This window comes from Physella acuta, unplaced genomic scaffold (genome assembly GCF_028476545.2).
Source record: "Physella acuta isolate Inbredline_101_S28 unplaced genomic scaffold, ASM2847654v3 ptg000088l, whole genome shotgun sequence".
In the NCBI taxonomy this organism is placed as follows: domain Eukaryota; kingdom Metazoa; phylum Mollusca; class Gastropoda; family Physidae; genus Physella; species Physella acuta.
In genome coordinates, this window is record NW_026731608.1 from 46127 (window position 1) to 60152 (window position 14026).

Genomic DNA, 14026 nt, shown 5'->3' on the forward strand with positions numbered 1-14026 from the left:
AAAAACTGGGCTTATGTCCCCTACAAAGTTGGAAGTCCCGCCCCAAGAAAAAAAGATCCCCTTTCATTCGGGTCCAACCGTTGACTTTACCCGTTGACCCAGGTTGACCTAGCGTCAACATTCGTGCAGAAGTCAAGCCAGTCAAGACAAATTGGGGGATAAATATCAAGTTTTAATTGAACGTTGATTGTGTCCTTGAACTTGGGCATTTTTCTATGACATAAGTGAAAAAACATTTAATTTTAACACATTTCATGTTTAAACAATCAACATAATTAAATAATCACTAATATAATAAAACAATCAACGACCTTAAAAATTACTTTGCATGTTTTCCTAGATTTCTTAATACATTAATTAGTGTTGTGTTATTATCAATTTTCTTAGAACTTTTTACTTTAATTGGGTATTATTATTTACGTTTTGGGCAGTTTGCCTTCTCGCAAGTGGCTTTAGGGAAATTGTCCATCTCTGACAATTATCCACTCCCTAAAAAAGGCCTTCGGGCAAATGTCATTCGGGCAATTATCAGCTGCTCTTGTACCTCAATGTCTCGAGACTTTTACTCGGTTGTTCTTAATCCACAAAGGTAGTCACACCATTTACACCCATATAAGATAGATGGTGGGGTGTGGGGGGCTGGAAGGGGTGGGGGTGGAAGGGGTGGGGGTGGGGGGTGGAAGGGGAGTTCCGAAAATCAAATCGACTTTAGAAGTCGCGTGTTGACTGGAGGGAATTGGGGGGGGGGGTCGGATCTATGTGAATGTCACCATGTGGGGGTCGGATCTATGTGAATGTCACCATGTGGGGGTCGGATCTATGTGAATGTCACCACGCTAAATTTAACAACAAAGTGTAAAATATTACAACACACACGAAACGGTTAACGAGCCTGCAAAAAAATAAACATTGGGCCTACAAACAATGGTGTTTTTAAAAAAAAAATCAAAAAAAAAAAAAATCTAGTTTAGCAGGTAGATCTAATTAAAGCGCGCCCGTTGATGATCGTAGTTTTACCGTGAGTAGGTCTAACTGATGTATAAAAACATAAACAGAATGTAAGTCTACATAAAATAAAAATAAAAATTTCCTCTCATAGACAAATTTTATACGGAGAAATTTTGGTAAGAATGGAAAAACAAGATTTCAACATCTTTCCATTAATCCATCCACCAATTCCTCCACCAACCTTTCCGTTAATCCGTCCACCAACTCCTCCACCAACCACATTACCTTATTAGTCTCCTACCCCTACAACCACCTATACCCTAACACTATTGCTTTTTTCCCCCTTTAACTATTGAACTATCAAGAAACCAGTACAGAAAGAGAGTTTGTTCTGGGTGTGGAGAGGGTGGGGGGAGTAAGGGAGTCTTACAACATTGGTACCCGACAATATCAGGTCCCTGATTTACATGCCGTGACGTCACGGGTACACCTTTTTATGTCTACACTTCGTTATAAAAGTGGATCAAAGTCAGACATCTTCTGTATCTGGCCAACTACTCCACAACATCACCATACGTACCAGACATACATAGCACACATACGTACCAGGCATACGTACCAGACAACACAGAGATTTCCAATGCACGTGAAGTGAGTTATGTAGAGAAACATGTTGCGGGAGTTGAAATTGTTGGTTTGGTTGTATCTGGTGGCGTGGTGTTTGGTTGACAGTGCTGCTGCTTTAGAAGGTAATGACATATTTAATTTCATTTTTTTTGCGTTAGTGTTGAATTACAGCCGTATTTTATTTTTATCAATCATGTGGACTAACATTGAATTATATTAATAATGAGTTTTATTAATACTGAATTTAAGGGTAGGCTCCGAAAAAAACCGGTAAAAAAACTTTTTAATTAATTACAGCCTTTTTTAAAATTTGTGTATGTTAAAGGTATAGGGTACTTAAGGGCCAATATTTGCATGTACCAGAGAACCTTCTGAAAATATGGCCATCTTGGAATATATAATAAATTATATATATATATATATATATATATATATATATATATATATATATATATATATATATATATATACATATATATATATACATATATATATATATATATACATATATATATATATACATATATATATATATATATATACATATATATATATATATATATATATATATATATATATATATATATATATATATATATACATATATAAAAATATATATAGGTCTACATATTAATTGTGTAAATGAATTTTACATTTTTACAATATGATGTTTTTTTCAATCAATTTCCTCGTGCCTGTACACCCCACTGTCGTCTGCCACAGAGTACATCGTGTCCGTCTCTGAGAGGTCCAGTACCAGAGCCAGAAGAAATGTGGAGCCCTGGATGCCGGACCTTCTTACACTGGACTTTGTCCTCAAGGACCAGAAGGTTTCCTTACATCTAGAGAGGTCAAGGTTACTTCCTACAGTAACTAGTGGACCAGGTGCTACAACACAGGACATGCAGGTAAATGGCGAGAAGGTTTCCTAACATCTAGAGAGGTCAAGGTTACTTCCTACAGTAACTAGTGAACCAGGTGCTACAACACAGGACATGCAGGTAAATGGCGAGGCTTACATCTTGAGAGGTCAAGGTTACTTAGTGGACCAGGTGCTACAACACAGGACATGCAGGTAAATGGCGAGGTTGTTTCCTTACACCTAGAGAGGTCAAGGTTACTTCCTACAGTAACTAGTGGACCAGGTGCTACAACACAGGACATGCAGGTAAATGGCGAGGTTGTTTCCTTACATCTAGAGAGGTCAAGGTTACTTCCTACAGTAACTAGTGGATCAGGTGCTACAACACACGACATGCAGGTAAAAGATTTCAATAAGATCAAACAGATGATACTTGCCACTGATACTATGTTCTAAAATTACATCAATCCACTCTAATTTTTCTCTCAACAGGACGTGGCTGTATACACCGACTCAAAACATAACGGAGCGTTTATTGTGAAGAGGTTGGCTGGGAAATACACATTGGTAACTTATAGAGCTGCGAAATTAAAAACATATGCATACCTAGAAAGAAATTTAAAACATATGCATAGCTAGAACGAAATTTAAAACATATGCGTACCTAGAATTACATTTACTAGGATCTATAAATGAATAAATATATATACAAAAATGTAATTAAAAAGGAATAAAAAATATAATTATAAATAAATAAATAAATAAATAAATAAATAAATAAATAAATAAATAAATAAATAAATAAATAAATAAATAAATAAATAAATAAATAAATAAATAAATAAATAAATAAATAAATAAATAAATAAATAAATAAATAAATAAATAAATAAATAAATAAATAAATAAATAAATAAATAAATAAATAAATAAATAAATAAATAAATAAATAAATAAATAAATAAATAAATAAATAAATAAATAAATAAATAAATAAATAAATAAATAAATAAATAAATAAATAAATAAATAAATAAATAAATAAATAAATAAATAAATAAATAAATAAATAAATAAATAAATAAATAAATAAATAAATAAATAAATAAATAAATAAATAAATAAATAAATAAATAAATAAATAAATAAATAAATAAATAAATAAATAAATAAATAAATAAATAAATAAATAAATAAATAAATAAATAAATAAATAAATAAATAAATAAATAAATAAATAAATAAATAAATAAATAAATAAATAAATAAATAAATAAATAAATAAATAAATAAATAAATAAATAAATAAATAAATAAATAAATAAATAAATAAATAAATAAATAAATAAATAAATAAATAAATAAATAAATAAATAAATAAATAAATAAATAAATAAATAAATAAATAAATAAATAAATAAATAAATAAATAAATAAATAAATAAATAAATAAATAAATAAATAAATAAATAAATAAATAAATAAATAAATAAATAAATAAATAAATAAATAAATAAATAAATAAATAAATAAATAAATAAATAAATAAATAAATAAATAAATAAATAAATAAATAAATAAATAAATAAATAAATAAATAAATAAATAAATAAATAAATAAATAAATAAATAAATAAATAAATAAATAAATAAATTAAATAAATAAATAAATAAATAAATAAAATAAATAAACAAAAAACAAATAAACAAATAAATAAATAAATTAATTGAATGAATGAATGAATGAATGAATGAATGAATGAATGAATGAATGAATGAATGAATGAATGAATGAATGAATGAATGAATGAATGAATGAATGAATGAATGAATGAATGAATGAATGAATGAATGAATGAATGAATGAATGAATGAATGAATGAATGAATGAATGAATGAATGAATGAATGAATGAATGAATGAATGAATGAATGAATGAATGAATGAATGAATGAATGAATGAATGAATGAATGAATGAATGAATGAATGAATGAATGAATGAATGAATGAATGAATGAATGAATGAATGAATGAATGAATGAATGAATGAATGAATGAATGAATGAATGAATGAATGAATGAATGAATGAATGAATGAATGAATGAATGAATAAATGAATGAATAAATAAATAAATAAATAAATAAATAAATATCAAAGCTAATATCCATCTTTGTTTACAGGAGGGAAACTTTGCACACGACACGGTGGAGTGGCAGGTTGAACCGTTAGACAGGGACAGACGTAGTGCAGACGGTGACCTCCATTTGCATAAAATTTCCCACTTTATGTCTAATAAAACCACCCATTTTTTAAATGACGGGATTATCGACCCTGTAGGTGAGGTGACAGTTTTTTAATACACTGCTCTTTAGTTCACAATGTCTGTTTGTTTGCCTGTTTGTGGCAAATCTTGTAACTCAACGTTGACCCATTTTATTCAAGATACGTTCGTCACCGGTGATAATGCAAGGATATATCATTTTGAATCTAATTAGAAAGAAGATTAATCATTACAATTTAATTGAAAGAATACTAAATTCAATAATAAAAGGGACAAGATTTACTGCTAGCTTGACAATATTAATGAACTTCATTTTAATGATTAACAAAACTTGGTATCAATAATTAGCGATTTATGTTTTGCTCTTTCTAGAGAGTCCGGAACTGGTAAGGACCCAACACAAGGGCAGACAACCAAAACTTTCTTCCTCACGTCGCAAAAGGGCAACAGTTGTACACACTGTAGAGATTGCCATGGTTGTAGACTTCGCTGATTACAGCAAGTAAGTGGGGTGGGGTGGGGGAGGATGGTTGTAGACTTCGCTGATTACAGCAAGTAAGTGGGTTGGGGGGTGGAGGGTGGGGGATGGTTGTAGACTTCGCTGATTACAGCAAGTAAGTGGGGTGGGGGTGGGGTTGGTTGTAGACTTCGCTGATTACAGCAAGTAAGTGGGGTGGGGTGGGGGATGGTTGTAGACTTCGCTGATTACAGCAAGTAAGTGGGATGGGGGGTGGAGGGTGGGGGATGGTTGTAGACTTCGCTGATTACAGCAAGTAAGTGGGGTGGAGGTGGGGGATGGTTGTAGACTTCGCTGATTACAGCAAGTAAGTGGGGGGGGGGGTTGTAGACTTCGCTGATACACCAAGTAAGTGGGGTGGTTGTTGATTACAGCAAGGGAATGGATAGGAGGTAGTAAAATGGGAAAACGGTGTACACATTATTTTTTTTGTCATTTTAAAATAATTACGAGGCAAAAAAATGTATTTCCAAACTAAAATATCTCGGTCTGTCCACAGATGGGTGGCGCTTGAAGGTCCAACCAATGCTCTGACGGCAATCCGGGTGTGGTACACCTACGTGGCTCATATGGTACTCACACATTGCACGTGCTATAGACTTTTTTACTCACATATTACACATGTTATGGCATTTTAACCGACACATTACACGTGTTAAGGACATTTTTAATCACACATTACACGTGTAATGAAATTTTTACTCACACATTACATATGTAATGACATTTTTACTCACACATTAAACGTGTAATGACATTTTTACTCACACATTACACATGTAATGGCATTTTAACCGACACATTATACGTGTTAATGTCGTTTTAAATTATGTTTATTTTTAGTGATTTTTCAAATAATTTTGCCTAACTATGTTTAATTTGAATGACATTTTAAATTTTTAGTAGATATATCCAGTTTAAATAACTTTTTAAGTTGTGTATAATTATATTCATAAATTTTGTATGATAATTATTATTTTAATAACATTTTAAATTCGTTTTAACTTAAAAAAACAGATATTTAGAACCGTTATATTGAAAATCAACCATCTAGAAATGTACAATAAATATCCTAATACAACTGAATATCGTCCACCAGATCAACATCCGCTACCAAACAATCGTTGACCCTTCTATACAGATCAGGACAACTGTCACAGTTCTCAAAGTTTTAACGGTCAGTTATACACAATATACTTATAAAGTAATTACATATTAAAATATCTACTCATATTTCTTACCTTCTCTGACAGCGAACTTCATTTTATAAAATACATTACATTTTCCGGATATATATATATATATATATATATATATATATATATATATATATATATATATATATATATATATATATATATATATATATATATATATATATGTGTGTGTGTGTGTGTGTGTGTGTGTGTATAAAGTATATATAGTATATTACTTTATAAAGGCCTATATATAAAATTAGATACTATGCGTTTTGATTTGTATGTGATTTATGTGTCTCATATTATGTCCTACTGAAACTCTACAGAGCATCAAAGAGGACAGTTTCATCAGGAATTTGGTGAACTCGTATGGTGTATTTGATCAGACCAAGGGACTTAACTCGTTCATTGCGTGGATACCGTACCAGGTTGATATTCCACTCAGCGACCACTACATGCTGTTCACGGGGTAAATAGTTAGCTTAATAAAAGGATTTTATCGAATTATTTTTTAGATCATTCCTTGAAATTTTATCGACCGCGTCAACAAAACTATTTTTAAGCAGCATTTAACCATATTTATTAACCTAAGTTACCTCCCTTGCTCATAATTATTTTTGTTTTGTTTCGCACCATCAATGGTTGACAGTTTCGATGTATCAAACCACATGGGCGTGGCACTTGTGGGTAAGGTCTGCACCAATCAGGCAGTTTCTATCATAGAGAACTCGTTTGACGGGGGACTGGGGATCTTAGCTGCTCATGAGCTGGGACACAGGTACAGTTTTATGTTCAATCTGATCAATGAATGTGAGCATTTGTAGCTCAATAAAACACGTAGGGTTTAGCATTTGATGTTAACCACATTAGTACCACGGCATAAAGGCTCTAAAACAATGACGCTTATTAGTGCTGATATTGCATGACACCAACCAAATACAACACCAAACACACCAACACCTATTTTTAAAACCAACCAAACAACACCAACCAACCTACAACATCATCCAAATTTAAACACCAACCAAAATCCAACACCGATCCCCAATATAGCCAACAACAACCAACCTACAACACCAACCTAACAACAACACCAACCACCTACAACACCAACCTAACTACAACACCAACCAAACTACAACACCAACCAACCTACAACACCAACCAACCTACAACACCAACCAACCTACAACACCAACCAACCTACAACACCAACCAAACTACAGCAACAAGATCTCTGTTACAGCCTGTCTGCTCAGCACGACGGCCTGACAGCCTGCAGCGACGCCGACATGTACATCATGGCCACCTACTACAGAAATCTGATTCCAGCCTCACAGGAGGGAAACTTTTGGAGATTTTCTCCATGTTCCATCAGCGCTTTTAAATATTATCTGAATGGGTAAACTGATGACTTTAATCAAACAGTTAGACAAGAGAATCGATATATATATATATATATATATATATATATATATATATATATATATATATATATATATATAACACATATCTGTGTTAGGAAAACGTGCACATTACCAGAATACACGTCATCAAACGATGTCCTACCAAGTCCTGGACCAGGACAAAGGGCAGGAGAGGTCTTTAGCCGAGACAAACAATGTCAACGTGCCATGAGAAACTCAACCAGCACCTACTGTCCTGTAAGACGTATACAAAAATATCTTAACACCACGTGACATAGTTTTATTGTCATAAATATATAAACTTTGCTACAACCATCTGACACATAATTGACCCATTAGTTCCACGTATACTAGATCCTCTATGTAAACACAACTAGTGGTGTTTTAGAGTAGACGTTTGAGTTTTGTTTTGTGTAGATAAACACTGACTTTACGCTATTCTACTGCACCTGCTCTAAGACGATTCATGTACGGCTAACCGAATCATTATCTCCTTGTATTCCCGTGTGTAGCTCCAGCAGTGGAGGGTGGGTGGGGAGGCGGTGATGTGTAGCGGCATGATGTGTAGTGTCCCGTCCAACACATCCAGCTGTGTGTCCATCTTGCCTCTAGAGTACACACCGTGTGGACTGGACAAGGTAAACAAACATCTGTATAACACGATATTCTAGTCTGTCAATGATACAAGGTAAACAAACGTATTTATATCACGATATTCTAGTCTGTCAATGATATAAGGTAAACAAACATCTTTATATCACGATATTCTAGTCTGTCAATGATACAAGGTAAACAAACGTCTTTATATCACGATATTCTAGTCTGTCAATGATATAAGGTAAACAAACGTCTTTATATCACGATATTCTAGTCTGTCAATGATACAAGGTAAACAAACGTCTTTATATCACGATATTCTAGTCTGTCAATGATATAAGGTAAACAAACGTCTTTATATCACGATATTCTAGTCTGTCAATGATATAAGGTAAACAAACGTCTTTATATCACGATATTCTAGTCTGTCAATGATACAAGGTAGTTGTTTATGTCGGGATGTTTATGTAGGGGGGGGGGGGGAGTACACTATATACATATTCCCATAAAGTAGAAATGTTATCGCTTTCATTTCAGAAAAGTAATTTTTTTTCACTTTATTTTATCTAATATATTTTGTCTGCTGTCTGTCTGTTATGTGATATGAGGTCTGATATATTTGTTTGCTATATTTTGTCTGATATATTTGTTTGCTATATTTTGTCTGATATATTGTGTTTGCTATATTTTGTCTGATATATTTTGTCTGATATATTTTGTCTGATATATTTTTTCTGATATATTTTGTTTGCTATATTTTGTCTGATATATTGTGTTTGCTATATTTTGTCTGATATATTTTGTCTGATATATTTTGTCTGATATATTATTTCTGATATATTTTGTTTGCTTTATTTTTTCTGACATATTTTGTTTGTCATATTTTGTCTGATATATTTTCTTTGCTATATTCTGTCTGATATATTTTGTTTGCTATATTTTCTCTGATATATTTTGTTTGCTATATTTTGTCTGATATATTGTGTTTGCTATATTTTGTCTGATATATTTTGTCTGATATATTTTGTCTGATATATTATTTCTGATATATTTTGTTTGCTTTATTTTTTCTGACATATTTTGTTTGTCATATTTTGTCTGATATATTTTCTTTGCTATATTCTGTCTGATATATTTTGTTTGCTATATTTTCTCTGATATATTTTGTTTGCTATATTTTCTCTGATATATTTTCTTTGCTATATTTTATCTGATATATTTTATAAAACAACTTTACAGTGGTGTCACCTAGGCCGCTGTGTTGACGTAAATCAGACAAATAGTTTATACACTACCACACCCACGACAACCACACAGATCACTACAACAACACCAACAACAACCACACGTATCACTACAACAACACCAAAACCAACTTCGACAACACCCACGACAACACCCACCACAACGGCAGCAACCACACGTACCACAACAACAACACCAACAACAACCACACGTACCACTACACCAACACCCGCAACAATCACACGTACCACAACAACAACACCCGCAACAACCACACGTACCACTACAACAACACCAACAACACCCGCAACAACCACACGTACCACTACAACAACACCAACAACACCCGCAACAACCACACGTACCACTACAACAACACCAACAACACCCGCAACAACCACACGTACCACTACAACAACACCAACAACACCCGCAACAACCACACGTACCACTACAACAACACCAACAACACCCGCAACAACCACACGTACCACTACAACAACACCAACAACACCCGCAACAACCACACATACCACTACAACAACACCAACAACACCCGCAACAACCACACGTACCACTACAACAACACCAACAACACCCGCAACAACCACACGTACCACTACAACAACACCAACAACACCCGCAACAACCACACGTACCACTACAACAACACCAACAACACCCGCAACAACCACACGTACCACTACAACAACACCAACAACACCCGCAACAACCACACGTACCACTACAACAACACCAACAACACCCGCAACAACCACACGTACCACTACAACAACACCAACAACACCCGCAACAACCACACGTACCACTACAACAACACCAACAACACCCGCAACAACCACACGTACCACTACAACAACACCAACAACACCCGCAACAACCACACGTACCACTACAACAACACCAACAACACCCGCAACAACCACACGTACCACTACAACAACACCAACAACACCCGCAACAACCACACGTACCACTACAACAACACCAACAACACCAACAACAACCTCACGCACCACTACAGCAACACCGACAACCACACGTACCACTACAACAACACCAACAACACCAACAACAACCACACGTACTACTACAGCAACACCAACACCAACTACGACAACAACACCCACGACAACACCCACCACAACGGCAACAACCACACGTATCACAGCAACACCAACAGCAGCCACACGCACCACTACAACAACACCAACACCGACTACACGTAGCGCAACACCAACACCAACGACTACAACTACCCGCACCACCACACAAACCACACGCAGCACTACAACAACACCACCATCACCACCACCAACGACAACAACCGCACGTAGCCCTATTGTCACAACAGCAACCACGACGATATTGAAACCTACCACCACAATACCACTGCCAACTTTACGCAGTACCACCACACCACCAAAGAAAACATCACCACTCAACACCACACCAACAACCAGCTTTACGTCATCTGCTGCACCCGAATGGACCAAGTTAGAACAATGTGCTGTATTTATAGCCCGACTTAACCTAAAGGGCTGGCTACACTGTAAAAGGTGAGGCCGCTATGTCTGCTTTATAGCTTGTTAACATTGTCTTAATATAAGGACCTTAGCTCTGCTTTATAGCGTGTTTACATTGTCTAGGTATAAGGACCTTAGCTCTGCTTATAACTTGTTAACATTGTCTAGATATAAGGACCTTAGCTCTGCTTTATAGCTTGCTAACATTGTCTAGATATAAGGACCTTAGCTCTGCTTTATAGCTTGTTAATATTGTCCAGAGGTTTAGGGCATTAGCTCTGTTTTATAGTTTGTTAACATTGTCCAGATTAAAGGACCTTAGCTCTGCTATCTAACCTGTTAAAAGTGTCTAGTTGTTAAAGGACCCTAGCTCTACTTTAAAAATCGTCCCCTACAAAAATCAGCTTAACATTTTAAATATTGAACTCTTAAATTATGTCCGGGTCAAGTTAAGCTCAAGACGAGGGAAAATTTTTACAAGAACTTAAAAAAAATAAAACAATATTTAAAAAAAATAAATAAATGGATCTATGAAAATATTCCCGGCAAGACTCCTAATTATAAATAAGCTCGACATGGTTGCTTTAGGACCTGACTTAGGACCTGACTTAGGACCTGCCTTAGGACCTGACTTAGGACCTGACTTAGGATCTGACTTAGGACCTGACTTAGGACATGATTTAGGACCTGACTTAGGACCTGACTTAGGACCTGACTTAGGACCTGACTTAGGACCTGACTTAGGATCTGACTTAGGACCTGACTTAGGACATGATTTAGGACCTGACTTAGGACCTGACTTAGGACCTGACTTAGGACCTGACTTAGGACCTGACTTAGGACCTGACTTAGGACCCGAATTACAGTTTGATTGACCTCTGACTTAATTTAGGAGGCAACACTTTCTCTACGTATCCAAAGTGCGTGGTTAAATTATAAACAATTTTTATTGAGAGAATTTTTATTTAACAGTGTGGTATCCCAGTACCAACAAGATCAACAAACAAATGTGTAGAGGAGGGGTGTCAACAGAATAATGTGTAGAGAACTCAAGTGTAGGACAACAGAATAATGTGTAGAGAACTCAAGTGTAGGACAACAGAATAATGTGTAGAGAACTCAAGTGTAGGACAACAGAATAATGTGTAGAGAACTGTAGGACAACAGAATAATGTGTAGAGAACTCAAGTGTAGGACAACAGAATAATGTGTAGAGAACTCAAGTGTAGGACAACAGAATAATGTGTAGAGAACTGTAGGACAACAGAATAATGTGTAGAGAACTCAAGCGTAGGACAACAGAATAATGTGTAGAGAACTGTAGGATAACATAATAATGTGTAGAGAACTCAAGTGTAGGACAACAGAATAATGTGTAGAGAACTGTAGGATAACATAATAATGTGTAGAGAACTCAAGTGTAGGACAACAGAATAATGTATAGAGAACTCAAGTGTAGGACATCAGAATAATGTGTAGAGACCTGTAGGACAACAGAATAATGTGTAGAGAACTGTAGGACAACAGAATAATGTGTAGAGAACTCAAGCGTAGGACAACCGAATAATGTGTAGAGAACTCAAGTGTAGGACATCAGAATAATGTGTAAAGAACTCAAATGTATGACAATATTAAAAATGTGTAGAGAACTAAAGTGTAGGAAAATAAACGTGTAGGAGTTTGATGTGTAGAACAATACATAGACGAGATTTTTTATCATACATTTCTATCATGTAAACGGATTTTTCTAATTATTATTTTTAAATTAGTAGCGTACTATTTTAAGATAATTGTTTGATGTAAGATCATTTCCATTTTTGATTGACAATTATGAGATCAAATATATTAGAAAATTATATATTTTATTGATCACGCTGTTACTAACTTATTTCTCTAAAACTGTAACACATTTACAAAGCTTGTTATGAAAACTATTTAGGCAGGTCTAAAATACTTTTTGAAATGTGTATTTTATTAGCTTAGTGAGTTCACTTTATATTCCAAGAAATAAAATATATTTAGATTTATTATTTGCTTGTTAAAATTCAAAGTCAAAATTATAAAAGAATTATAAAAGTCAAAAGTATTAAGTGCCGTGTTTGTGTTTAGTATTGGCAAAATATCCTATGTACTCAGTATTCTCAAAATATCCCATGTACTCAGTATTGGCAGAATACCCCATGTACTCAGTATTGGGTAAAGTGCACAGTACGGGGTAAAATTATGTCCAGCCAAAGGAAGCAAAACAAAAATCAGAAACAGAAACAATAAAAACACAAAAAGTTACGATCTACCACGGCGGCTCTTAACCTTTTTGGCGGCACCGAACCCCCACCAAGCGTAAGTGAAGTTTCTTACGTAGACTAAAAGTAAAATATATCAGTAAATTCGTCCTTTATCCTATGAGCCTAGATAGCTATGATGTTAATGTATTAGGTTACAATGTGGGTGGGACGAATTCGAGACACATTGTGTCAATGTTTTTTTTTTTCAATTTTTTTTAGATGTGAATGATAAAATTGCCTATCGGAACTTGACGGGATACATGGCAGGTGAAGTAGAGTTCACCTGTTTCTTTGTCCTCAACATATGAAGGAATAGTGTGGTTATACGAAAAAAACATGTTGTCTGAGACTTGGCGGGACACTGGGCAGGTGAAGTAGAGTTGGGTACGTGTAGAGATCACCTGTGACGTCAGCATATTAAGGGATAGTGTGGTCAGACCCTTGCTCAGCCGAAATCTGTGTTTTAAAAGATAAAAACATGTCTGAGT

The 14026-nt window shown here is 34.3% G+C and overlaps 1 protein-coding gene across 1 annotated transcript; it reads left to right on the top strand.

Annotated features, from left to right (window-relative positions):
• The first annotated feature begins 5516 nt into the window (after nucleotides 1–5516).
• LOC131927605 (mucin-2-like) lies at nucleotides 5517–11099 on the top strand. The gene is made up of 10 exons (XM_059283317.1): nucleotides 5517–5545; nucleotides 5738–5810; nucleotides 6338–6415; nucleotides 6764–6906; nucleotides 7087–7215; nucleotides 7684–7839; nucleotides 7960–8101; nucleotides 8377–8502; nucleotides 9701–10952; nucleotides 11065–11099. The coding sequence occupies exons 1-10, from the start codon at nucleotides 5517–5519 to the stop codon at nucleotides 11097–11099; spliced, it is 2163 nt and encodes a 720-aa protein (XP_059139300.1).
• Nucleotides 11100–14026: the final 2927 nt, after the last annotated feature.